This window comes from Fusarium keratoplasticum, chromosome 3, assembly GCF_025433545.1.
Source record: "Fusarium keratoplasticum isolate Fu6.1 chromosome 3, whole genome shotgun sequence".
NCBI lineage: Eukaryota > Fungi > Ascomycota > Sordariomycetes > Hypocreales > Nectriaceae > Fusarium > Fusarium keratoplasticum.
The window spans coordinates 1,181,965-1,207,870 of record NC_070531.1 but is presented as its reverse complement, the minus strand read 5'-3'; the positions used below and the strand labels follow the sequence as shown (position 1 = coordinate 1,207,870).

Here is a 25,906-nt window from a genome sequence, read left to right as displayed (position 1 = left end):
CGGCTAGGAAAGCGATGGGAAACACGCATCGACTTGGCGCGAACGTGTTAGTTGATTGGAAATTCGTCAGAGACCGAAAGAGCGAGATGCCCGTGTAGCCTGATTCTCGCTTTTAAGCCTCGTCCTTCGGAGTTTGCTAATGGCCGGGTTTTAAGTGGTGAATCATGATATCTCGCCCCCGAATAACCGACGCTCGAGGCTCCAGCTACGTCAAGAGCTATTTTTTAATGGCATTAGTGAGGTGAGTGTGATGTTCTCAGGCTTTCATATGCATGTCGAATTGTCGTAATCTGCCGAACAATAGGTTATCCGTCACTCGGCAGTGGCCTCTGACAGCCACGATGAGACATGGAATTTTCGCCCTCCTTGTGTTGTAAAACCGTGGCATCCTCTGAACTAAAGTCCTATCATCTCTTTTAACTATTTATCTGTTCTAATCAGTATCTTAGTTTCTACACCCACTCTCGCTGTCCCCATTCTCTCAAGTCTTTCTTATATCACTCCGGGGTCTTGGTCAACCACGGAGCGTGTTTATCACCAGCCTGCACTCACAGAAAATATCTTCTAGACACTTCCCATCCATGCTAAAACTCCCAGCCTGTTAGCTAGAGCTGTTGTACGATTTTCCTAGAGGAGTGAACTCGGACTGTTTAATGCGCTTAGAGATACTCTCCAGAGGCTATGCATATAGTTTAATTTTACTGACCTCCTATACTCAACCTCGAGGGCGAGTCTGATCTATGTATCCTATTACAGGATAGCCACTTTGAAATATCGACACCGGCGGGGTAGGACACCAAATCAATCAATCAATCTTGCCGAGTCCGAGCTGCAGGCGATTTCCCCTCTAGCCAGACCGGATTTTGTACCGCAACCAATGTGAACCTGCGACAAGCAGAACGGGGCACGAATTGAGAAAATATATTGTGTTAGGCAAAATAGGGAAAATTGGCGATCGTCAGAGCCGAATCAATATAACCTGATATGAAGAACAATCTTGCCAAGAAGCTCCGCCTCAGCCACGACAGGTGATGCCGGCCTGATTTCAGTCGCAGAGCCAATGAAATTAAGGAACCAGAAGCTCAGCCTCTACCGCAGCATTCTCGGTTCTCTGCACAGCCAAGCGAGGCTCCCTGCGTGTTTTTGAGTCTGAGGCGGGTCAAGATAGCCTCTTAAAGACTCTGCAGTCGGCCATTCCAACGTTCCCTCTCTCTAAAACGCAGACCGCAAATCCATTCCTATTGCACACAGTCAGCCTAAGCCCGAGAGAATGGAGGTGACGGGCCTGGTAGCCTCCTGCGTCGGAATCTCCGGCATTGCCCTCAAGGCTGTGAACCGCCTCGACGGGCTGATTCAGCGGTTCGAGACCTCGTCTGCCTCCCTTAATGCCCTCAAGGCTCAGGTACGGGGTTTCTACTACGCCGTTGAAAACATCCGGCGCGTGCTGCAGGATGCTGATAGCAGCAACTCCTTGGCGATGACAACCGGCGAGGCGCAGCTTCAAATTCAAGACGCCGTGGAGGCAGGGCGAGCCATCATCAGAGAGCTGGAGCTGGAGATCTCCGAGGTCCTAGATGAGGATGCTGCGAGGGGGAAGGACAAGGACCTCTCCAAGACCGCAAAGGCTCGGCTTCTTTGGCATGATGATCAGGTGCAGCGGTGGAGCGATCTGCTACATCGGCAGACAAGCGCCCTGATGCTCATTCTCCATACGTGTGTCCCCTTTTCGCTCCTTAGGAAGGGAATGCTAATGTTGACACAGGCAACAACTACTTCGAGGTGGGTTCTTCGAGCCTAGTCCGATGTCAGAGCGGACCGCAAGACCTCTCGCCACTGAAAATATTGCTGCCGGCCTTGAGGCTATTGGCTTGGACATGGAGCAGCACACGGTACCGAGACAATTGATTGAGTTCGGCGAGCATCTTGGTAAGAGTCTGAGTGAGGACGTTTCATCCTCTCAATCTTCAGACACCAAAGTGTTGAGCTCATCGGCCAGCGTCTCGTCAATCAACGACGACTCCAAGATGAAGAAGACAACTTCAAGGAGGTCCTGGCGTTTAAGCAAAGAGTCAAAAAGTAAAAAGGCGGCAAGCGATGGCAAGCAACAGAAGCAGACGCAAAGACCGCCTCCTCCCCAACCTTCACCTGCACCACCTCCTCGCCAACTTTTCGACATTGCCGAGGAGTCTGTGAAGCACTACCGGAACCTACTATCAGCCGAAGCTGAAAGTCTTGTCCCGGAGTGTCCAAGGCTACGCGTGGTGCTCATCGGGAAGACAGGCGTGGGCAAGTCCACACTCTGCTCCAAGATCCTGGGCATTCCATACGAGGTGACAGAAACAGCCATCAGTTTTGTGTATAAGCCAACTGATGAATTATAGGGCTCGGATGAACTTCATGGCCAGCGGACGTCGGCCGATAGGATTCAAGACCCGTTGACTTATCCAGGAGTCAACGACCATCTCGAGCTGCGCGACTCTGGAGGCTTCGAAGCAGGGGCTGACGACACGATTAAGGAGACGGTCGAGTACATCTCGTCGAATCAGTTGGGAAATCTTGCAAGCCAGATACATTGCATATGGTACGTCATTTCATGTGCCTCGGAACAACCAATACAGGCCATCGACGAGAAATTCCTCACCGGCCAGCTCGTCAACACAGGCGAGATCCCCATCTTTGTCATCTTCACCAAGTACGATGTTTTCGTCGAGCAGATCCAAAGGAAGTACAAACTGTTGGATATGCAAAGCGCAGAGGAAAAGGCCTACGAGTGTTTCAAGACCAATCTGGAGGGACGGCTGAAGAGCATCGTAGGGGATAACCCTAGATTCTCTATCTGTCGTGTAGCGCTTGTGGACATGGAAGAATGGATGCCCAAGTATACCACCACAGGTAAAGCAGTCTCATTAAGCAGGTTATCACATATTGACACTTGATGCAGACGCTATGGGCTCCCAAGCCCTGGTTCAGAAGATGACGCAGCAGCTTCGTAGCCGGGATCTTCAAATCCTCTGGGTTGCCACTCAGCAGAGAGACAACTGGGCCAAGCTGATAGGTACGTGTCAGCCACGGTGAATTGTGCTGGGAACTGGCTAACCAGCATCGATAGATGGAATTTCCAACAGTATCTCCCTCTTCTGGACAGCGCGGCGGATCACCAAGGTCTCCTACCTTCCGTACATCTGCCTCGTCGGCCTCAACGTGGTTTGGGAGATCCTTCACAGCAAAGCCACCAAGTGCTGGGGTATCGCCTCATGGAACTCCTTAGATTCCCACAAAACACTGGACTCGATCTTTCAAGGCACTGGAACCCCGAAAATCTGGGCCAAAGCCTATCTACTGGCATGTAACTGCTTCGGCTCAACCTTTCTCTCGGAAATCAGCAGTATGATCATACGAATGGTGATAGGGGTTCATCTCATCGGATATTACATGCGTGAATTGCAGGATCGAAAGGGTTCCGATTTGACCTCAAATGAGGTAGAGGCGGCCATGAGGGACTTTGAGGAGAGTGTCGCTAGGGATAAGATGGCGCATAGGATAAGCGAAGAGCTCGCGCCCATTCCCTTTAAGGAGCGAGACTGCACCGAAGACGTAACTAGGGCTGCTATTCGGGTTGCGAAGGAGGCGGCTGTTGGGAGTTTGGAGTCCCTGTTTGAGGAGATACGTCGAAAAGAATGAGGTCGGTTGTAAAGGCTCAACAAGTAAATGAAATAAGAATTTTTAGACACCGGCTGAAAAAGCTATAGCATGTTCAAGGAATTAATTTACCTTTATTTGTTATTCAAGATATTGTAAAAGCAAGCACATTACTGGTTTCTTAGCTGGCTAGTAGGAAATGGCAGCAGTTTTTCCCTTCGAGTCTCAGGCTCTTACGGTATTATAAAGATATTTTAACATTGATTTAACCATCTGCCTCTAGCTTTGCCTAGCAGGATCAAGCGTGACCTTGTTCTTGGTTACAGCATCAATCTCGTCAAGAATCTCTGGGGTCAACTTGTCAAGGATCTTGAGAGCTCCCACATTCTCCTCCAGCTGCTCCGGCCGACTCGCCCCCGTGATGACGCTGCTCACGTTGGGGTTCTTCAGACACCACGCAACGGCGAGCTGGCTCTGGCTGACACCCAACTTATCCGCGATGGGCTTCAGTTGCTTGACCTTTTCGATCTCCTCCTTCCAGTCGTCGCTTCCCATGCGACCGCGCATAAAGTCGGCAAACCCGTCCTTGCTCGCTCCGAATCGTGAGTCCTTGGGCGGTTGGCCGTCGACGACGTCGTTGTACTTGCCCGAGAGGAGACCCATCTTGATGGGGCTAAAGGTGGTGAGGCCGAGACCGACACGCTCATACAGACGCTGGAACTGGCCTTCGACCTTGTCGCGTACGAGTATGTTGTACTGGGGCTGTTCCACGATAGGGGCAATCATCCTCAGGTCGCGGGCAATGCCAACCTAGTCTGTTAGTTATTGTACTGAGGAGCTTGCTGGGGAGTGCTTACAGCCTCTGCAATCTCATCGGGACTCCATTCAGAGGTGCCCCAGTATAGAGCCATGCCCTGATCAATTACAAAATTGAAGGCCCTCACAGTCTCTTCCATGGGGGTCAATCTGTCAGGTCGATGCGCATAGACAATGTCGACATATTTTAGTTGAAGACGGGAGAGTGAAGCCTCCAAGCCCTCGATGATGTGCTTCCTCGAAAGACCGTGGTTGTTGACCAGGATCTCTCCATTGACGGCGCCCCAGTTGATCTCTTTAATACTATTAGTATACCAATTGGTTGATGGTAGAAGAAGGTCGCTTACTTGTGCTGATAACCAGGTCACTTCTCTTCCACCCAAAATGCTTGATAGCCTTGCCCATGACAACCTCCGACTCGCCAGCGGTGTAGTTCTCGGCCGTATCGAAGAAGTTGACTCCCAGGTCGTAGGCCTTCTTCATGCAAGCAAAAGCCTGTTCATCTTGAGCATAACCTCCATAGGTCATCCAACCGCCGAGACTGATGGCAGAAACATGTAGCCCAGACCGGCCGAGACGGCGGTAGATCATGCCCGTGTTTCGAGGTTCAGCCCAAGCCATTGTGAAGGATGTTGACGGCAGATGAGGAATGTCCAAAAGTGCTATGCTTCCTTCAAGATCTTTGATCAAAAGCTGCTCAAGTCAACCCATATACACAGGGACAAGAGGACGGAGAAATTCTCGGAGTAATTCTGTGAAGGCGGGGATGGAGTCACACCGAGCGACCGGGGTAAAATGACGCAAGAAATCCTCCAAAAGGTGTCATCGCGCAGCCCTAGTGAGATATTTTGTTAGCTTGAGAGTGTTTGATCCTCCTCTGAGACGTCCCTGGGCATCGATTCCAGCAGCATCCGAGTCAGCGGAGACGGTGAACGGACGAGATATCCCAGGTCTAGCGGCGGCCAACAAATCTGGGACGCCTGTTCCTCCATGAATTGATACGTAGGCATAGAAATGTTTGACTGGTTCGCCAAGAGTTCAGCGGTGTCAAATCCAGATTGGGTGTTCATCTGGAAGACAATGGCATCGTCGTTCGGAGTCTCAAGCATAAGCCCCGACCCAGACACGGCGTCCATCTTCATCGTGAGAAGCGACAAGAGAGTCCGATTACCTCCTCGACAAGAGGATAAAATGTCTCGCAGGCGGTGTAAGATTGGCCCTGGTTGATCAATTGGAATGGCTGAATGATTGCTGGCCATTGCATCTATCACCGCCGTAGCGATCTCAAACGTCTTGAACTCCTGCTCTGTGTTAGTGATGCATTGCCTTGGATCAAGAGCAGACAACTGCTTACCAGAGTTGGACCGTGAGACTCAAGTGCAGCCTTTGGAAGCTCAGAGACCAGGCTCAAAAAGTCCTTTGCAATGTCAATCGGATTCATGCCCGGAATGACAATCCCAAAGCGCAAAGACGCCCTCCAAAGAACAGCACGCATCCACTGTCGAGTAACAAACATGTCTGCACGCTGAACTTGATTGACAGGGCCCCAGTCGTCGTTGTCGACCGAGTCAAGGAGCTTCTGTTGGAGGAGCTCCAGACAGCTCTGAGCCACGGACGCCATGCTAGGAATGTCCGAGTCTGTGTCTGCATTTCGCAAAATCTCAAAGATTCCGGATTGATCGAATACCCAGAATAGATGAACCAGTTTTAGAAAGGCGGGCAGGACCTCGGCCTGGTCGTCGGCTCCGCCAAACCATGGGAACAGGATGTTGGGCTTCAACACGATGGGAAGTTTGTGAAGGAGCGCGACGCCTCTGAGATAGGTTGTCAGTAGAGGATATCGTGTGGTAACTAACTTTATTTGGCGCACCTTTCCGTGACAAACAGCAGCCAGAGAACTCGTCGCGACACATGCTGGTCTGCTTCGTAGAGCGATGCGTACGTTGATTCGCGATCAAGCCGAAGGATTTGAGCCTGTGTGATGGCCTCGCGCAGATACACAAGCGACTTGGTGCCTCCAGGTGAAGCGTTCTCGTGGTATATGTGTAAGAAGAATGAGATGCGAAGGCTGTCAAGGAGATCGAGTGTCTGATTCAGCCCACTGGTTTCTACCTTGTCCACGCTGGGCTGCCATGCAGTTTCCAGTCTCAGCTGGGCAATGGTGGCCAAGGCTACTGCATTTGCCAGTAATCTTGCTGAATCATCTCTGCTAGGGTTCTCCTTTATCTTGTTGCGCAGGTCAGCAGCATCGCAGATAGGCCAGATAGGGAACAGTCGTTCAGCGTAAACGTCAAGCACGTCAACCACGCAGGTTATCTCATCAGTTTGTTGTTCTCTGTCCCCATTCTCCCCACTGCGATCTACACACTTAATATCAACTTTGCCTCGACGTCTCCGCTCAATCTTGTCAAGGGTCTTTGCTCGAAGCCCTCGAGGACCGCGAGTAGCTTGTAGGCGGTTAAAGGTACACTCTATCCCCGAGGCTGCACACCCCGTGCAGGGGGGTGTCTCTGAGCATCGAATCTTTCGGATCTTGCATGAGTCGCAGGCTCTCCTTGCAAGTTTCTGGCGCGATGCTGAGGTGTTCGGAGTTGTTTTCGGAGGCTGATTCGGAGCTGGACTCGGAGCGGCATCCGGATGTGGGGACATGGCTCCGGGGAGTCATCAAACCACGACAGGAATGGATGGAGGATCGGCTTGTGAGAGGATGATTTCTGGTATTGGAAAGTAATCAGCAAATGAAGAATCCTCCGAGAAGCCTTCCCAAGCTGCCGGTACCTTGGACCGCATCCTCCTCGATGACGTGATTGCAGGTGATGAGCTCGCCTTCGGCGTCTACCCCGGATTTGCTCCACTCAAGCTTCGGCAGCTCAGTAGCGCCTCGCAGCTAAATTCATCGTCGCTATAGCCTCGGTCGGGGAAAGAAGAGTATGGTGGACACGGAGCGGACATGTAAGCAGCAATATTCGGCTTCCAATTCGCGACTGTCGAGGTCAATCAGTGTATACAGCCATGCCAGAAGGGAACAGGTTTGGCTTCACCTCTTGCCCAGGGTATATATCTCTTCCACTCCCTTTTGGCTTCCTTCCAAAGACGTGCAGCCCAACAGGTCACAATGAGGTCCAAGTCTCTATCGCTTAATACTTGCAGTAGTCTGAGACTTGGCGTGGACATCAACACTCCACTCTCCATCAGCATGGCCTCCTCTTCCACAGCTATAGTACGTCCGGTATCGTCCTTCCATTTCATCTGCTTGTTCTTTCGCCCTCGAACAGAACCAAGGTGGCCTGCAGCGCTACAGGAGGACCAGCCAGTAATCCCAGGACGGAGCTTGACATGGCTGTATGTGCGACTGTCCCTTGTATTCCCATTAATGGCAATGTGCCTTCGCGTGTGTAAGCGGAATGAAGTATCTCGACAGGTATACAGGTCGTCCAGCCGAAAGCGAAGTCTTCCTTGTCCATTGTTCCTCGACAGCCGATAACGGAGTTTCTTGATCGACAAGACTGAGGATGTTGCCCCACGAGGCGAGGCACTCAACTCATAGCGAGGGAGAGCGCTCCCAGCTGGATAGATGGAACGACCATCTAGTATGAGAGATATCAACTCGCTTGTTGGTAATTGTACTCTTGGTCCATGACGGGACACTTCTTGGTATGTGGGTGGGCTAGGAAAGGCCATGAGGAATTGCTATCACGATCAACATCACAAGCCCAACAGCCAATATGAGCAATTAGGAATCTTCATTATTTAAACTATTAACCCATGCGTCCCTCCATAGGAACTTGTTATCACCCCCTCCATTGTTCTAACAAGATTCACCAGCTTGACGATAACTGGGTGCAACAGATCATGCTCGAGTCCCGGAACAGGCGGCTCTCGAGGGGTTGCTCCCAAAAGAGCAGAAAGTACGGCAAATATAGTTGGCAACAATCGAGTTGATGGGCAACAGTATGTTTCTTACATCACTATTCCCCCAGCCTTTCCACAACACCGATGCGACATCCATGGACCGCGTGACAGCGGCATAGTGAGGAGGCGCACCTGTCAGTCGTGGTGGTATCGAGCTACGGGAACAAGGAGGGTATAAGAATAAGGAATGCCGAATGGCCGAGTATTGCAATTTCTAGAGGGATTTTTGCGTTGTATCTGAAGTGCTTTTGGCAATCAATCGGGTGACGAGAGTAGAAGCAAGGGTGTCTTCCCCTCTCGGCTTCTTTCACGGCTGTTCTCATAACTAATCACGATAGAAGAACATGGGGCATTGGAAGATTGAACCCTTTGAGAGCAGCTTTTGTGTCAACTTGGCGGGCGACAATCCTGGTTTCACAAATGCGGGAGACGGGTATCAGATGCCAAGAAATGCTTGTTTGCCTCGAAACTCCTATCGGCCGGCTTCAATCACTTTGTGGCAACGCCTCCAGTGAAGTGCCAGCCAATAGGGGCGACGATTTCAGGGTACAAAAGGGTGTCAGTTGACATGCAAAAGAAATCCCGCTGCAAGGGTATCTGCACGAAACTAGTGACATATCAATGATGGTGTAGCAGTGACGCCATGATGAGCGTGTCCGGATGGTCGAGAATCTTCAGAAGGGTGGACGGAAAGTCATAATGATGAGACCACCAGTTGTGCCGCATATCCGTGGCGAGAGGGATAAAGAAGGGCGGCTTTTTCGGTTCTGACGGATGCCAGACTTGAGTCGGCCATTCACAACCCCAACCCATGAACTCTGTTGGCTGCTCCCGTGGGAGTTGAAACGCTGCAATGGCATCTCGGGGAGGAGAGCCGAGGAATCACGAGAGCAATCCGGTTTACTGTGCATTGTCTTGTTACTGCGTCTATCAGCTTCCCGGCCGGTCCAGGGTCCGATAACCTTGGTCTTGGAAAGGTTATGGAATCTTTCAGCCGCTGGCACATCCCGTTGAAGCTTTTGCAAGGCGTCCGGATAACTCGGCCGGGATTGAAACCGCTCGCATGCCATAGGACGGATGCTCTACCGGCTGTCAAGGAGGGGGAGCGGCATCTACGGGTGGTTACAGTTATGATCGTCACTCATCCAAATGGGTGAAGGCCAATTCTGGTGTGCAGGCAATAAATAGCAAAGTCCCGCCGTGGGCAGAAACAAGAGATATCTGCAGCACATCCTGTAGAATACATACAGCTTATTGTAAGATCAATTGAAGTAGCAAAAGTGCATCAGCCATGGTTGGTCTATTCCACCGCAAAAAGAAGGCTGGCGAAGGCGATCTCGAGGCTGGTGCCAGACGCCAGTCTCGAGGCCGCATCGGCAGCGTCTACGTCCCAGGCGTGGAAGACCTCGGCGAGTACCCAGCTCTGGACCGCTACATCAGCGTCTACCGCGATGAGCGACGCCGCAGCGCGACAGAGGAAGACACTACCGGCAAGAGTCGCAAGAAGCGATGGTGGCAGTTTGGAGGTGTCGATGCCGAAGAAACTGCTCCTGTTAAACAGGGGATACCAGAGTCTTGGCTCGAAACCGATATGACCACTGGCATTGCGTCTTCGGAGGTTGACATCAGGAGGAAGAGAGCTGGATGGAACGAGTTGACGGCCGAGAAAGAGAACATGTTCGTCAAGTTTTTGGGCTTCTTCACGGGTCCAATTCTTTATGGTGAGTTACTACTCTCTATACATAAAAACGGGATCGCTAACAAGAAGCCAAATAGTCATGGAGGTTGCTGCGCTGCTGGCTGTTGGTCTCGGGGACTGGGTCGACTTTGGAGTCATCCTGGGAATCCTCTTCCTCAACGCCTTTGTCGGATTCTACCAGGAGAAACAGGCCGCCGATGTCGTAGCTAGTCTCAAGGGAGACATTGCTATGCGATGCACAGTTGTGAGAGATAGCAATGAGCAAGAAATCCCGGCGCGTGAGCTAGTACCTGGAGATATTGTAAGACACACCTCCCCCTTTAACCGAGAACCATGTCTAACAGGTTGGCCAGCTCATTGTCCAAGAAGGTGGTACCGTCGCCGCTGATGCGCGTCTCCTATGCGACTACACCCGGCCAGAAGACTTTGAGGTGTACAAGCGTCTCAGAGCCGAAGACAAGCTCGACCGCAGCGAAGAGTCGGACGAGGCAGAGGGAGACGAAGATCAAGATCAAGAGCACGAACACAGCCAAAACACCGAAGTCAAAGGGGGTGATACAAATGGGAAAGAGCGCGATGGCGACTACCAACCTCAGGAACTTGGGTACCGCAGTCGTCCACTCGTTGCCATCGATCAGTCTGCCATCACTGGCGAGTCTCTTGCTGTTGAGAAGTACCTGGGTGACATGGTCTACTATACCACAGGTTGCAAGCGCGGCAAGGCATACAGCATCGTAACTCACACAGCCAGAGAGTCCTTCGTCGGACGCACCGCAGACCTAGTACAAGGCGCAAAGGACCAGGGCCATTTCAAGGCCGTCATGAACAACATTGGCACTTCCCTCCTGGTTCTCGTCATGTTTTGGATCCTCGCCGCCTGGATCGGTGGTTTCTTCCATCACATCAGAATCGCAAACCCCGGATCGCAGAATCTCCTTCACTACGCCTTGGTGCTGCTCATCATCGGTGTACCTGTCGGTCTGCCCGTCGTCACGACCACTACTCTTGCCGTGGGCGCTGCCTATCTGGCCAAGCAAAAGGCTATTGTGCAGAAGCTGACAGCCATTGAGTCGCTTGCTGTGAGTCTCAGACTTCCTTATCACATAATTACATGAACTAACAAGTCACAATAGGGTGTCGATATCCTCTGCTCAGACAAGACCGGCACGTTGACTGCCAACAAGCTCAGCATCCGTGACCCCTTTGTCTCTGAAGGCCAGGATGTCAACTGGATGATGGCCGTCGCAGCTCTAGCATCCTCTCACAACCTCAAGACGCTAGACCCTATCGACAAGGTCACCATCTTGACATTGAAGAGATATCCTCAGGCCCGTGAGATCCTGCAGCAGGGCTGGGTAACCGAGTCCTTCACGCCCTTTGACCCAGTCTCCAAGCGAATCACCACCGTGTGCCGTTTGGGCAGTGACCGGTTCACCTGCGCCAAAGGAGCACCCAGGGCTATCTTGAGGTTGGCAAACTGCTCAGAAGCAGACGGCAACTTGTACAGAGAAAAGGCTCAAGAGTTTGCTCGTCGCGGATTCCGCTCCCTTGGAGTCGCGTACAAGAAGAATGATGGCGACTGGATTCTCCTCGGTTTACTCTCCATGTTTGATCCTCCGCGTGAAGATACGGCGCAGACCATCATCGAGGCTGGACATCTCGGCGTCCCGGTTAAGATGCTGACGGGAGATGCCATTGCCATCGCCAAGGAGACCTGCAAGATGCTGTCGCTGGGCACAAAGGTGTACAACTCGGAGCGACTCATTCACGGCGGCTTGGCTGGCAGTGTACAGCACGACTTTGTCGAGCGTGCCGATGGCTTCGCAGAAGTATACCCGGAGCACAAGTACACTGTCGTTGAGATGTTGCAACAGCGAGGTCATCTCACAGCCATGACAGGCGATGGCGTTAATGATGCCCCATCCTTGAAGAAGGCAGACTGTGGAATCGCCGTTGAGGGTGCCTCTGAAGCTGCCCAGGCCGCCGCCGACATCGTGTTTCTGGCCCCTGGCTTAAGCACCATCGTTCTGGCCATCAAGACGGCTCGTCAGATCTTCCAGCGCATGAAGGCATATATCCAGTACCGTATCGCGCTGTGCCTGCACCTCGAGATCTACCTCACGCTCTCTATGATCATCATCAACGAGACTATCCGCGTCGAACTTATCGTCTTCCTCGCCCTATTTGCAGACTTGGCCACGGTCGCAGTAGCCTACGACAATGCTCACTGGGAACCGCGCCCAGTCGAGTGGCAGCTCCCCAAGATCTGGGTCGTGAGTGTCATTCTGGGCATCCTGCTCGCCATAGGCACTTGGGTCATTCGCGGATCCATGTTCCTCCCCAGCGGCGGCATCGTCCAGAACTTTGGCTCAGTCCAGGAAATTCTATTCCTCGAGGTGGCACTTACTGAGAATTGGCTTATCTTTGTCACGCGAGGAGGCAAGACCTGGCCATCCTGGCAGCTCGTCGGAGCCATCTTTGGCGTAGACGTCATCGCCACCATCTTCACCCTATTCGGCTGGCTCTCCGGCAACGGAGAAGTGACTACTCCCAGGGACCACTTCAACCAGAGCAGCAATGGATGGGTAGACATCGTCACCGTTGTCATCATCTGGCTGTACTCATTTGGTGTCACTGTCATCATTGCCATCGCGTACTATCTCCTGAACAAGATCTCCTGGCTCGACAATCTCGGCCGCAAGAACCGCAGCAAGAAGGACACGGCCATCGAGAACATCATCGGGCATTTGCAGAAGCTGGCTGTTGAGCATGAGATGGATGAAAAGACGGGCAAGAGCAGATATCTCCTCGTCGAAAAGGCTGGTGATGAGGAGGACGATATTTAGACGCACGCACACGATTCTACTGCTCTTATTCACATCTGGTTAGCTCGGCATAGGTAATTCATAACTCAAACATCATTTCTCTCATATCTTTTAGTTAATATACTTTGTTAAATTCCCAATGCTTCCTTACGTCCCTTGCTCGTAGTATCAAGATATGGCGCTTCACCCAGACTGCAAACCCGGTCACCAGCCCGAGCCGCATCGTAGTCGTACGTAGCGCAGTGCAGCGTCGACCTATTATCCCAAATGGCGCAGTCATTCTTGCTCCATCGATATCTCACCTGGGCATCGTGATTCTGCGTGACGAGGTTGAACAGGTAGCTCAGCAGCGTGTCGCTCTCATCTTTGGAGAGGCCGTTGATACGCTTGGTGAAGCCCTTGTTGACGTACACTGACTTCCAGCCTGTGACTGGGTTCGTTCTGACGAGGGGGTGTACGGCAGAAAGGTTTTCGCCCTGGTTCAGAGGAGAACCACGGATGCCCTTGCGTAGAGGGTTGCCAAGGCGGGCAGCTTCATCATGGAAGAAGGATGCGTCGTGGGTTGCAGTCAGTCCTTCGAGGAACTGCTTCATTGGCGGCGATAGCCGGTCGTAGATCTCGTAGCCAGAGGCCCAGAGCTAAGAATCTCATTAGTGGTTGCACTTGTTTGACTTGAGTGACCCGAGCAACGTACCGTATCACCACCGGTGGCTGGTAGTGTGTGGATTTTGAGCATGGCATAGTCTGACGGGACCTTTTCAAAGGTGCTATCCTCGGGTTAGTATCATTCCATCATGTCATGATTTCAAGATGCATGCGGTGGACTTACATATCACTATGCCAGCCAGCACTAGCAAACCGACTCACATCACTCAATTGATGCGTCAAACCGCCTCCCTTCTTCTGCTTCTCGCTTGAGATGACACTGATCTGATCACCAAGCTCACTACCCTCCTCTGTCAAAGGATGAATATGCAGCCCAGAGCTGGCAGGACACCCAGCGACTTCAGTGAGACGAAGCATGAAATCCTTCATCTCTTCGGGGGTCACATCTTGGTTCTTGAGGAATACAACTCCACGCTGCGAAATGGTGGCAGCGAGGTCACGGATGAGCCTCTCGTCCCATCGCAACAGGTCACGGATTTGGAGTCCAGTGTATTCACGACCAATTACGGGAGTGACGTCGAGTTGTTGGATGTTGTCAAGGCTTCCCGTGTAAGCCAATGGCTGCGAGATCCGAGGCCGACTTTCTGGGTGACCACCGAGGATGTGGTCGCCCAGGGTGGCATCTGCTTGTGAAGGTGCGGCAGAAGGCATGATGCAATATTTGTGTACCAATTTTAATGAACAAGAAAAAGCATAGAAATGAAGGAACAAAGTCGTGCAATTGAATGGCAAATGCTGAGGCTATATCAAAATCGGAGCGATCTTCCGTGATACTTGGTACCAAGTACAAGGACCGGCCAGGCTATCCCCGGACCGTTAAATGTCGAGCGACAGTGTCGAATCACGGCGCGCGGCAAAGACGACATCGGGACTAGGAATGGCATGCGAGGAGCTTTGGGCATGGCGGAGAAAATCTCGGAGAGGAGAAGCCATCCCCACACCAACCCGAAGCAGTAGGTGAGATGACGCTAGAGGGGGACCTCTGCAAGGCGCTGTATTGATGCTACTATTCTTCAGTGTAGGGAAGACCTCTTGCGTGAGGTACATGTAGCACCTTTGGCCGGGGCCCTTGGGATGGGCCATGAACCATTGCCAGAATTGGCTCCATATCCATCTATGGCGTGCGCGGTCGTGCCACGCCCGTTCACTGGGATGTCGCCGCGGAGCTTCTTTCGGTAGACAAGAGGCCATGGGCAAAGAGTATATATGTTGACGAGAACCCCAAGTTGTGTTCCATCATCAGCGACAATCATCTCAGCATCGTTTCAGTGCATTCGATCCATTGCCAGTTGCCAATTGATTACCGATTACACCCGCATCCAACATGGGCACTGCAGATATCGAAGCAAGCCCTACAGTAGCGGAGCGCTCCTCGGTGGATATCGCCAAAACCCAGGTCGGAGTCGGCAGACAAGAGCTTCACTCGGCTCTCCCTCCCCATGATACCTACGAGGGTGGTCACCGATGGGACCCGTCAGCCACATGGACTCCGGAAGAAGAGAAGAGGGCTGTGCGAAAGACGGATCTGCGTCTTCTCACTTGGCTGTGTCTGATGGTAAGTTCGTCTTTGGTCCTCGTCGGGAATGGGCACTTACACGAGCTACAGTTCTTTGGTCTTCAACTTGATCGTGGAAACCTTGGCAATGCTCTTGCAGATGACCTCTTGACCGACCTCGGTTTGACTACAGATGACTACAACAATGTGAGTATAAACGTACATTATTTTTGGGGTCTCTCGCTGATTCCGCTTCAGGGCACAACCATTCAGCTGCTATGCTTCCTCTCTGCCGAGTTCCCTGTGCAGTTCCTCACCAAGAGATTTGGCTTCAAGCGTGTCCTGCCAACAGTATGTCCACTTCGTTCTCTTGGATAACAAAACTCAGAAAACTAACTGAAAATTGTAGCTGATGGTATGCTGGGGGTTGGTCTGTATGTCTTCACTCTCCCTCACCCAACCCCAATCGTTTCGTTATTAACAACCACATAGCAACTTTTCAAGCCTTCATGACAGGCAGAACCGGCTTTTACATCTCTCGAGCATTCATCGGTCTCTTTGAGGGCGGTTTCATCCCCGGTGTCATCCTCATGGCGACGTATTTCTATACTTCAAAGGAGTTGTCCATTCGACTTGCTGCATTCTGGAGCACCCTCAACATTGCAAGTAAGAGCTTCTTCCCCTCAACACAAGCATCAGCCAGTACTCACATATCTCAACAGGAGTCATCTCTGCCCTGCTGGCTGCCGGCTTCCTCGAAATGCGAGGCGTCGGCGGTCGCCCCGGCTGGTTTTGGCTTCTCCTCCTCGAGGGTCTCCTCACCGTCGTCATCGGCCTCGCTTCAATGGCCTACCTCCCCACCAGCCCTACAGGCACAAAGACTCTCATCTGGCGCAACTCTTGGTACACGGAGCGCGAAGAGGTCATCATGATCAACCGCATCCTCCGCGATGACCCTGCAAAGGGCCTCACGGCGCTGACTGAGCCTGCCACCTTCGCAGATATCAAGGCGGCGTGGACTGACCCTTCGCTCTGGGGGTTGTACTTTATCGGTCTTGTCGCTTATATCCCCGCGACTCCTGTTACGGCTTATCTGACTTTGACGCTCAAGCGTGTCGGCAACTTCAGCACCTTGGCTAGCAACCTCCTCACTGCGCCGTCGGCGGCCCTCCAGATCATCACCATGCTGGCGTTAGCGTACAGTTCAGAGTACTTCAACGAGCGATCCTTCCATTGCCTTTTTGGGGAGATTTGGTCGCTTCCTCTCTTCACTGCGCTTCTTACGCTCCCAGATGAGGGCCGCGAATGGGGACGTTTCACCATCATCACCATGATCTCGGGCTACCCCTACTTCCACCCTCTCGTCAGCTCCTGGATCTCTGAAAACTCATTCGATGTGAAGAAGAGAGCAGTAGCCGCAGCGACCTACAACGTTATCGTGCAAATGTAAGCCACCTCCTCATTCCCTTCGACCAGAATAAGTCCTGACAAACAAACAGCGGAAGCGTTATAGGCAGCCAGATCTACCGGTCCTGGGACTCACCCTACTACAAGAACGGCAACAAGGTGTGCATCTCGATCCTGTCGCTCTCTGTCGTCGTCTTCCTCGTGCAGCGCCAGCACCTCATCCGCCTGAACAAGAAGAAGGAGGCAGAGTGGGATCAGATGACGCCTGAGCAAAAGATTGAGTACCAGACGGACAAGGAAGCCAGAGAGATCGATGGAAACAAGCGGCTCGACTTTCGATTTGCGTATTAGAAGTAGAGGTGCAAGATACTATGTATATAACTGCTGGGCTGGGCAGCCACTCATTCTCTCTGCTGGAGACGCACAATTGACTTACACGGTTCCTAGTCCTATCGCCCATCTTGCCAAGGCTTTCAAATCACAGCCAAATCCGGCGGCCGCCACTCATCGTCGGTCAAATGCCCAACCTCGGCGACTCCGAAGGAAGCAAGGTTGACTTGTCTTGTTTTTTCACATGCCCATGTCCGAGTCTCAAAAATGGTCTAGTATCTCTCGTATTTCCCTTTCGCATAATTATTCATCCGCTTTATCCTAGTATTCTATCGTGAAACTATGTCTCAGGCTTCAAGCCAACATCTCTCTCACCGCACACTCACCTCAATTCACCTTCCAAGACATTTATAATCTTCCCCGGATAATCCAACCATCTCTCTCAAAATGGGCATCATCGGAAACGTCGCCACCGGCCTTATCGGCGGCCTACACAGCTACATCCTCGTCCTCGAGATGTTCCTCTGGACAGGACCCCGCGGACGCAAGACATTCGGACTCACAAAGGAGTTCGCCGAGCAGACAAAGAGCCTCGCCGCCAGCCAAGGCCTCTACAACGGTTTCCTCTCTGCTGGGCTCTTCTGGTCGCTCCTCCACCCAAACCAGGAGTTTGCGACTCAACTCTCGACCTTCTTCCTTGGCTGCGTCGTCACTGCTGGGGCTTTTGGAGGCGCGACGGCTAACCCTCGCATTTACTACGTGCAAATGGCTCCTGCTGCCGTCTCGCTCGGTCTCGTTCTTCTTGGTCTCTAAATGCGAGAGTTTTGCGTTTTGGAATGGGGGAAAGGGCACAGCATCTGCATCATTGTTGTTTCAGTCGCGTGGGTGTAATGAGCAGGGTTAAGAAGACTAGGGTTCTCCCCATTCAAGCCGCTACTTCAACGTCCATGCAACGACATATCCTCGCGCAACGCTTGAAATGCGAAAATCGCCATGTCATCTGACACATGTCCCCCGCTGATCTTGTCAAGAGACACCTTGAATCTCACACACTCAGACAACCCAATCTTAACCGTCGGCTCTATACTACAACGCCCCCATCCCCGACTCTCGACGCCCGTGACAGTGACAAACTGTATCCCCGTGAGAGCCTTGCCGTCAAGCCACAGCGCAGCTTGTTGGTTATAATTCGGCCAAGGCGAAGATGAATACAGCATTATTGTTGGTCGAAAATCGAGGCTGTGTGAAATAGCTGCGGATTGGATACACTGCAGGGCGATGTGTCAGCGGACTCAGCCATCAATTCATTTACCATTTCCCGATTCCTGTTTTTGTTTCTCGCGATCCAACAACTCCAATTACCTATAATTCCTCCACGTCCTCGACACTACGTCCTTGCAACATGTCTCTCGCTTCTCTGCCAACCGAACTTCTTGAAGAGGTCGGGAAATATTGCGACGGTCAACAGCTTGCTTCCTTCGCTCAAGTCAATCGCAAGTTTCATGTCATCTTCAATCCTCGTCTTTACCAGCATAGCATTGCCAACGACTCGCCCTCTCAGGAATGTGTGAGGTGGGCCGTAGAGTATGGCTCGCTCAACACGCTCAAGTACGCTATTAGTCAAGGGGCAGACATCAACGGCTCTTGCGCGATAGCGGAGAGATATGTTTTTTCTGGAAAGTCTTCAACACCGCTGCATATCGCGACCGCGAACGGCTTCCATGAGATTGTGCAGTGGCTTCTTGACAATGGCGCAAGTTTGCATAAACCATCAGTCAAGCTGTGCAAGTGCGACCAGTTGGGTACTTATAGGTCGAGTCTCTTCTGGTATCCTCTGCATTTTGCAATCTGCCATAGCGATGAGGCCATGCTGCGGCTTTTTCTCCAAAAAGGTGCCTACTTCTCGGCGCACAAGATATCAGGCCTGCGATGCGCCATTCAGAATGAACGGCTGGATATAATCGACCTCCTCGTCCAGCAACCCAGCTTCGATCCTCATTACCAAGATCCCAATCAACAAAATGCCCTTCATTACGTCTCCAATGTCCAAAACCCCAGCGCCGCCTACTAGATCGTCCACAGGCTAGTCGATCATGGCGTTCCAATGGACGTCATGGGGCAAGGCATTACACCTCTCTCGCAGCTAGTCGTCAGGGCCAAGTACAAGCCTGCAATCGCATTGCTCGAGCGTGGTGCTGATCCCTACTTCGACGGGCACAATCAGAGAGTGTGTACACTGGGCTGGTGTTTCAATGATAGATTTATCGACCCATCAGAGCCAGAGTCCGTGACCAAAGAGTTGAGGGAGGACCGACGAAAACTGGTGGCCCTGTTCATTGCGAAAGGGGCCGACGTGAACAGAGTCACGATTACTGGAGATGAACATCACACGCCCCTCTGCTGGGCACTAATGGGAGGGAAAGACGTCGAATGTATCAGGATTCTCCTCGATGCCGGAGCCAGCATCAGGGACGCCGTTACATCTACAGATGGTTCCAAGACCGAGGGTCTGCTCCGTATGCTCTTCCGCAAAGTCGCCGGCTTAGCCCCATGGGCTCCAAGGGCGAGCGACCCTAGCGAAGGATTTTTTGAGCCTTACAAGGACTCGGTGCGTCTCTTGTTGGAGAACGGTGCGCGCATTGACTCGGTTGATGATGAGGTGTCAGCCTTGGGGATATGCTGTCAGATGGCAACTCCAAAGATAGGGACCTGGGCCCTCGAGTTTCTCGTGGACAATTCCACGCGCCGAAATGTCACGCCAGAGTTCGTTGAAGCTATTTTAGAGGATACGGAGGACGAGGCGGTACGCACGCTGTTGGGGCGGCTGCGAGACAAGTTAGCGGGAGATGGTGAGGATGATGAGGCAGAGACGGCTGACGACTAGAAAGAAAGATGACAATAATACAAGCAAGACTACAGCCTCACATCTTTCCGTTAATGCTTGCCACAGTTTCCAAGAAGCGATTCCTGTTTGTTCTTTAAATGCTCCCACCTTGGCGCCAGGACGATGTCTGTAAGTCTTAAGAGGAGTTAGGTCTCCAGGCTTCCTTGCCATTCTGGCGTCTCGTTTTTTATTAACCCGTGTAACCAGGTAAGGCTTGTGCTCTTCGCCCATTGTACACAAAAACCCTTGTCTTGCCTCAGTTATAGCCTTACCCAAGGTAAAAATGTGATATTCATCATGGCAATAATCGGCATCGGGAGCCTCACCCATGTTGATACATGCTGATTGGCTGATATGTTCCACACCATCCTCACCCTTCTCTTCCAACGCGGCAAAAAAATGCTGGACCCCGTTTGTGCTCCCAAGAACAAGACCAAGACGGCAACACGCGTCGTCAGTGCCATTGCGAGGCAGATCACCATGACCCTTGGTCTACGCATCGCCAATGACTGAACCATGAAGACACCGTCTATATATTCAAGCCTCCGGGCGACTCTGCGCCTGCCACAATTGGCATTGGCTCGCGGCTCAGTCACGCCTTCCGTCGGACCCAGCAACGCCGACCCGCCGATGATCCGTCACTTCCATCTGCAACGACCCCTCCCCCGCATCAGCTCTGGAGCTTCATCTCACCCATCAGCCTCAGCTTATTCTTCCCTTCTCTCCAAAACACCTGTTGCTCACCATACTCGAGAACAATCTCGTTCCTTTTTCTCGAGCTTGACTTCAGCTTCCGCTCCCCGTACTGTTCTTTCTCGATCTACTTGCGCCTCCCTTGGCCTCACCCCACCTACACCCTTCTCTTCTCTCCCTCGCCAGCAGCAGCGTCACTGCTCTTACCGCCGAGCCATGTATCGCAACGGGTCTGACGTCGCCAGTGCTAGCCTCGACATTCGTCGTGGTCGCGAGGTCCTCCCCAAGAACGTCAAGCCGCTGCATTACGATCTGACCCTCGAGCCCAACTTTGAGACCTTCAAGTATGAGGGTACCGTTGTTATCGATTTCGACGTTGTCGAAGACTCTAACTCTATTGCTCTCAACACTGTAGAGCTCGACATTCATGAGACCATCGTCGAAGCCAACGGCGCCACTGTCACGTCCTCCCCCACCCTCGACTACAACAAGGATACCCAGACCACGACCATAACCTTCGACCAGACGATTCCCGCAGGACAGAAGGCGAGGTTGACTCAACGCTTCACCGGTACTCTCAACGATGATATGGCTGGCTTCTACCGTTCCTCATACAAGGATGAGCAGGGAAATACCAAGTACATTGCCACAACTCAGATGGAGGCCACTGATGCGCGACGTGCATTCCCTTGTCTTGATGAGCCGGCTCTCAAGGCTACTTTCACCGTCACCCTGATCGCTGACCACGACTTGGTTTGCTTGGGTAACATGGATGTTGCTTCCGAGAAAGAGGTCGATTCTGCGATTACGGGCAAGAAGCGCAAGGCCATCACCTACAACAAGACTCCCATCATGTCTACCTACCTCCTGGCTTTCGTCATTGGCGACCTCAAGTACTACGAGACCAACAACTTCCGAGTCCCGATCCGAGTTTGGTGCACGCCTGATCAGAATGTCGATCATGCTGTCTTCTCTGCTGAGCTTGCTGCGCGGACACTCGAGTTTTACGAGAAGCAGTTTGGCAGCGAATATCCCCTCCCCAAGATGGACATGGTGGCTGTTCCTGATTTCGCCGCCGGTGCCATGGAGAACTGGGGCCTCATCACTTACAGAGTTGTCGATCTTCTTTTGGACGAAAAGACCAGCAGCGCCACGACCAAGAAGCGTGTGGCCGAAGTTGTGCAGCACGAGCTGGCCCATCAGTGGTTCGGCAACCTGGTTACCATGGACTTCTGGGATGGTCTGTGGCTAAAGGAGGGTTTCGCAACATGGATGTCATGGTACTCTTCCAATGCCTTCTACCCCGAGTGGAGAATCTGGGAGGGCTACGTTATCGAGGACCTGCGCTCTGCCCTTGGTCTTGACTCGCTGCGCAGCTCGCATCCCATCGAGGTGCCTGTCAAGCGCGCAGACGAGATCAACCAAATCTTTGATGCCATTTCGTACGAGAAGGGTTCTTGCGTCCTGCGCATGATTTCCAAGTACCTCGGTGAGGACGTCTTCCTTGAGGGTGTCCGACGCTATCTGAACAAGCACGCCTACGGAAACACAGAGACTACTGATCTCTGGGCTGCCCTCAGCGAAGCCAGCGGCAAGGATGTCGAGCGTGTGGCCGATATCTGGACCAAGAAGGTTGGCTTCCCCGTCGTTGCGGTCACCGAAGACGAGTCCAATGGCACCATCCACGTCAAACAGAATCGTTTCCTTAGAACGGCCGATGTTAAGCCAGAGGAGGATGAGGTTCTGTACCCCGTGTTCCTCAACCTCCTGACCAAGGAAGGCCTCCAAGAAGATCTTGCACTCAACACGAGAGAGGCCGACTTCAAGGTGCCCGACTTTGACTTTTACAAGGTCAACTCGGCTCATTCCGGTATCTACCGCACATCTTACACAACTAGTCGGCTTCAGAAGCTTGGCCAGAACGCCAAGGCAGGCCTTTTGGGTGTTGAGGACAGAGCCGGCATGATTGCCGATGCTGGTGCCCTTGCTGCCGCTGGCTACCAAAAGACATCCGGCTTGTTGGCTCTCCTCCAAGGCTTTGACTCTGAGAATGAGTTCATTGTCTGGGATGAGATTACACTTCGCATCGGCTCCCTCCGAGACGCCTGGATCTTTGAGGATGAAGAGGTCACTAAGGCCCTCAAGGCTTTCCAGAGAGATCTGGTCAGCAAGAAGGCCAACGAGGTTGGTTGGGACATCACCGATGCTGACGACCACATGACCCAGCGCTTGAAGGGTCTCATGTTTGGAAAGGCGGCCATGGTGGAAGACGAGCCCACCAAGAAGGCAGCCTTTGAGCTGTTTGACAAGTTCATCAAGGGAGACCGGGATGCTCTCCAGCCTAACCTGCGGCCCAGCGTCTTTGCAGTTGTGCTGTCTTACGGTGGTGAGGCTGAGTACAATGCCGTGGTCAAGGAGTACGAGACGGCCAAGCAGAGCAGCGAGCGAAACACAGCACTTCGGTCCCTCGGTTTCGCCCAGGACCCTGCTCTAATCAAGCGTACACTGGAGTATACGCTCAGCGATCAGGTCAAGACCCAGGACCTGTACATGCCTCTCAGCGCCCTCCGCGCACACAAGGAGGGTGTCATCGCGCTCTGGTCGTGGGTCAAGGAGAACTGGGAGGTCATCACTAAGCGTCTACCGCCTGGCATGTCGCTCCTGGGCGATCTCGTATCCATCTCCACAAGCTCCTTTACTCAGGAAAAGCAGACTGCTGATGTGAAGAGTTTCTTTGAGGAGAAGGGCACCAAGGGTTTTGACCTTGAGCTGGCGCAGAGCCTAGACGCCATCAAGGCCAAGCAAAACTGGCTTGCACGGGATAGAGAAGATGTCAAGGAGTGGCTCCGTGAGAACAAGTACCTGTAAACTAGAAGCACATGAACCTATAGAAAGGACAAGATGCTAAACATACGACACCACTAGAAATAGGTAGTCACAATCAAACCGTCAACATAGTAACGTGCTGTCTACTGTCGGCTCATAATTCAACCCTGTTGATCAAGCAATATATCTGCACAGGCAGGAGAGATTGACGGCTTACAAGAGGTCTCAACAAGCTTCGTCACATAGTCTCAAGTGGAACTGTTGGTCAAACAAGGCATTTCTTAATGTGTCTGTTATACATGTACAAGTATACACGGTCGTACAACCTCGTCCCCATATATTTTTCTGTTCATATCTCATCTCTTCAAGCCTTGCCAGTGAGCCAATCACGCTCCATATTCTTACCCAGCCCACCTGTACCAGTAACGGGCAGATCACGCTTCCGCAGCTCCTCCTCAATGACCTTCCATCGGCCGACGGCGATCTCTCGGTCAATGGGGCCGATCCTCTTGCTGTGCACCTTGACGTTGGGTAGCGAGGGGAGCTCGGTCCGGGCCTCGAGAATCTCGGCCAGCTTCTTGCCGCGCTTGGTGTTGTTGATGGTCAGGGCGAGGAAATGGTGGGGTGTGCGGGCGGCGCCGAGCTTGACGTCAGAGATGAGGCGGCCGGTGAGTTGGTAGAGACGCTTGCGGATCTGTGATGGATGTTAGCATGTGGCAGTGAGTGTAAGTGGGGGATATCGTACGGCAAACTTGAGGTGGTCGTTGAGGGTGACAGTCTTCCATGAAGCATCCCACGCCTTGACAATCTCCTGAGCCTCCTCGACGGAGATCTTGGCCACCTCCTCAGGTTGCTCGGCCTCGCTCGTCAACCGTCCAGTGACAGCCGAAACATCGCCCTTGAGCGTAGCCTTTCCATCCTGGACCTGGAGGTCCACGGCCAGTGTCTGGTCGAGCTCGCTCCTGTCACTAGGACGCCACTTCTTGGCCACCAATCCCTCGAGCAGACCCGCCTCCTGCAACGAGAGGGCCTCGACGAGGGCCTGGCGCAGGTACACCTCCAGCACGGCCTTGTCCTGCACCTTGTCGGCGCTGCCGAAGCCGCGGAAATCGCTCTCCTCGCCCCAGTGTCCGGGCTGCTCCCACCACGTCTTGAGCGGCTCAATCTCCTCCAGACCATCGATAGTAGTAGCCGGTGTGTAGGACGGGTCGACAGACTGAATCTCCTCCTCTGTCGCGGCCTCTGTGCGTTTAGGTGGTAGAGCAAGACGAGATTCCTTGATGGCTCGAGGGGTCCGGTCACGCCGCGGCTGGTACTCCAAAGCCTCCTCCGGCAGGTTCGACTCGTCCACGGGCTCGGGACGCTGTGTGTAGGGATCCTCAGGCCCGGGGGCCTCACCCTTCCAGAGCTTACCACGGACCCATTCCGTGTTCTTGCCGATGCGGGCGGGGGACGACGTCGAGAGGGCGGCGGCGCGGGCGGCGAAGGGGATGCGATTGACGGATGTCGATGGCGCTACGGCCGATTGCAGGGACGATAGACCCCGCACCCGCGGTATTCGAGGCATTGTGAGGGTTAGGGAGTGGACTCTTGAAGGTTCCTTTCGAGGATGAGGTCGAAAAGATGGTGGTACAAGGTCCAAAGGGAACTTTTTCCGGTGTGGTCGCATTAGCCAATGGGATGAGACGAGGCTGACAAGTGACCCACTTTGTCGCGGGCTTGTCGATAGCCTCAAGTGAGTGACGTGCGACCTTCCACTACATGAGGATCCATCAAGGGAACCTCGATCCGACACTTGAAACTCTTCCAGAATGGCGCGCATATCATTCATCATACTCCTACTGGGAGCCTTCATATCGCTAGCGGCAGCATGTATGTTCACCCCTGACGCGCGTCTCCAACAATGAGGTGTCTAACGACGAGTCGCAGCCGCGCCGACCTTTTGCAAATGCACATGCTTCAAGAACAGCACCATCATCCCCCTCGGCCCCAAGGGTGAACGATCCCCTTCCCAGCTCCGCCGCTCTGCAGTCCTCGACTACGGCGACTTTACCCCCGCAAACGAGATCCGCTCTGAGCTGGAGCCGCGCTCCAAGTCCAAGTCGTGTTCCGAGTGCACAAAGGCGTTCTGTCTCAAGCAGGGCATCAGCTTTTGCAAGGGCGCTACAGAGGAGGATGTCACGACGCTGTGCTTCCAGCGTGACAGCAACAAGGACAAGATTATTGTGTGGGGATTCATCATTGGTACAGTCGGCTTGCTGGGCTGGGCTGCATTCAAGAAGGTTGTTTCGTGGCGCGAGGGCCCTGGACTGGGAAGGCAGAGCTACGCCCCGATGCCAGGGAATTTTCGATGAGGTCACAGAGTCGTTTATGCGGTGGCTGCTCTGACTGCGATATGGTTTGATTTCGCCAACACGAGGATTACTGGTATAGAACGGAGTTTGGAGTTTGATCTGGGAGGGTATCATGACTATCATTTTGGCTCCAAGTGTGTCAACTTCCAATACAGACTACACAGGCGCTTTCCTGGACGCTTTGTTTCGTATGCATGCAAAGCATATATCCAAAAGCATCCATCGTGACAATTTTTGAATGCAAACCTAGATGCGCCGACTCTTTTGTTTTCCACCTCTCGACGTATCCACGTGAGTCCAAGTCAATAACTCCCAAAGCCCGGCCCTCACAACTCGACTAGATTCCTTTTTCTAGTTTGA

General features: G+C 52.8%; 11 protein-coding genes across 11 annotated transcripts; 8 read left to right on the top strand and 3 right to left on the bottom strand.

The window, feature by feature from the left end:
* Positions 1–1,249: 1,249 nt before the first annotated feature.
* On the top strand, positions 1,250–3,681 carry NCS57_00377200 (uncharacterized protein; the record flags this gene model as incomplete). Its single annotated transcript, XM_053053756.1, has 5 exons — positions 1,250–1,713; positions 1,763–2,330; positions 2,382–2,892; positions 2,942–3,055; positions 3,110–3,681. The coding sequence occupies exons 1-5, from the start codon at positions 1,271–1,273 to the stop codon at positions 3,679–3,681; spliced, it is 2,208 nt and encodes a 735-aa protein (XP_052915916.1). The 5' UTR covers positions 1,250–1,270.
* Positions 3,682–3,918: 237 nt separating this feature from the next.
* On the bottom strand, positions 3,919–7,104 carry NCS57_00377100 (uncharacterized protein; the record flags this gene model as incomplete). The annotated part of the gene is made up of 6 exons (XM_053053755.1): positions 3,919–4,449; positions 4,497–4,750; positions 4,803–5,148; positions 5,394–5,756; positions 5,810–6,269; positions 6,326–7,104. 6 exons carry the CDS (start codon positions 7,102–7,104, stop codon positions 3,919–3,921), a joined length of 2,733 nt encoding a protein of 910 aa, XP_052915915.1.
* A 2,554-nt stretch (positions 7,105–9,658) lies between these two features.
* On the top strand, positions 9,659–12,912 carry NCS57_00377000 (Plasma membrane ATPase; the record flags this gene model as incomplete). Its single annotated transcript, XM_053053754.1, has 4 exons — positions 9,659–10,088; positions 10,144–10,367; positions 10,420–11,145; positions 11,200–12,912. The coding sequence occupies 4 exons, from the start codon at positions 9,659–9,661 to the stop codon at positions 12,910–12,912; spliced, it is 3,093 nt and encodes a 1,030-aa protein (XP_052915914.1).
* A 107-nt stretch (positions 12,913–13,019) lies between these two features.
* On the bottom strand, positions 13,020–14,208 carry NCS57_00376900 (TauD domain-containing protein; the record flags this gene model as incomplete). The annotated part of the gene is made up of 3 exons (XM_053053753.1): positions 13,020–13,529; positions 13,586–13,658; positions 13,721–14,208. 3 exons carry the CDS (start codon positions 14,206–14,208, stop codon positions 13,020–13,022), a joined length of 1,071 nt encoding a protein of 356 aa, XP_052915913.1.
* Positions 14,209–14,881: 673 nt separating this feature from the next.
* Positions 14,882–16,810, top strand: NCS57_00376800 (MFS domain-containing protein; the record flags this gene model as incomplete). Its single annotated transcript, XM_053053752.1, has 7 exons — positions 14,882–15,112; positions 15,164–15,259; positions 15,311–15,403; positions 15,462–15,486; positions 15,545–15,718; positions 15,775–16,498; positions 16,552–16,810. The coding sequence occupies 7 exons, from the start codon at positions 14,882–14,884 to the stop codon at positions 16,808–16,810; spliced, it is 1,602 nt and encodes a 533-aa protein (XP_052915912.1).
* A 426-nt stretch (positions 16,811–17,236) lies between these two features.
* On the top strand, positions 17,237–17,602 carry NCS57_00376700 (uncharacterized protein; the record flags this gene model as incomplete). Its single annotated transcript, XM_053053751.1, has 1 exon — positions 17,237–17,602. The coding sequence occupies one exon, from the start codon at positions 17,237–17,239 to the stop codon at positions 17,600–17,602; it is 366 nt and encodes a 121-aa protein (XP_052915911.1).
* A 589-nt stretch (positions 17,603–18,191) lies between these two features.
* Positions 18,192–18,860, top strand: NCS57_00376600 (uncharacterized protein; the record flags this gene model as incomplete). Its single annotated transcript, XM_053053750.1, has 1 exon — positions 18,192–18,860. The coding sequence occupies one exon, from the start codon at positions 18,192–18,194 to the stop codon at positions 18,858–18,860; it is 669 nt and encodes a 222-aa protein (XP_052915910.1).
* Positions 18,861–18,893: 33 nt separating this feature from the next.
* NCS57_00376500 (uncharacterized protein) lies at positions 18,894–19,673 on the top strand (the record flags this gene model as incomplete). The annotated part of the gene is made up of 1 exon (XM_053053749.1): positions 18,894–19,673. One exon carries the CDS (start codon positions 18,894–18,896, stop codon positions 19,671–19,673), a length of 780 nt encoding a protein of 259 aa, XP_052915909.1.
* A 909-nt stretch (positions 19,674–20,582) lies between these two features.
* NCS57_00376400 (Aminopeptidase) lies at positions 20,583–23,234 on the top strand (the record flags this gene model as incomplete). The annotated part of the gene is made up of 1 exon (XM_053053748.1): positions 20,583–23,234. The coding sequence occupies one exon, from the start codon at positions 20,583–20,585 to the stop codon at positions 23,232–23,234; it is 2,652 nt and encodes an 883-aa protein (XP_052915908.1).
* Positions 23,235–23,556: 322 nt separating this feature from the next.
* Positions 23,557–24,759, bottom strand: NCS57_00376300 (uncharacterized protein; the record flags this gene model as incomplete). The annotated part of the gene is made up of 2 exons (XM_053053747.1): positions 23,557–23,886; positions 23,938–24,759. 2 exons carry the CDS (start codon positions 24,757–24,759, stop codon positions 23,557–23,559), a joined length of 1,152 nt encoding a protein of 383 aa, XP_052915907.1.
* A 244-nt stretch (positions 24,760–25,003) lies between these two features.
* Positions 25,004–25,546, top strand: NCS57_00376200 (uncharacterized protein; the record flags this gene model as incomplete). Its single annotated transcript, XM_053053746.1, has 2 exons — positions 25,004–25,064; positions 25,122–25,546. The coding sequence occupies 2 exons, from the start codon at positions 25,004–25,006 to the stop codon at positions 25,544–25,546; spliced, it is 486 nt and encodes a 161-aa protein (XP_052915906.1).
* Positions 25,547–25,906: the final 360 nt, after the last annotated feature.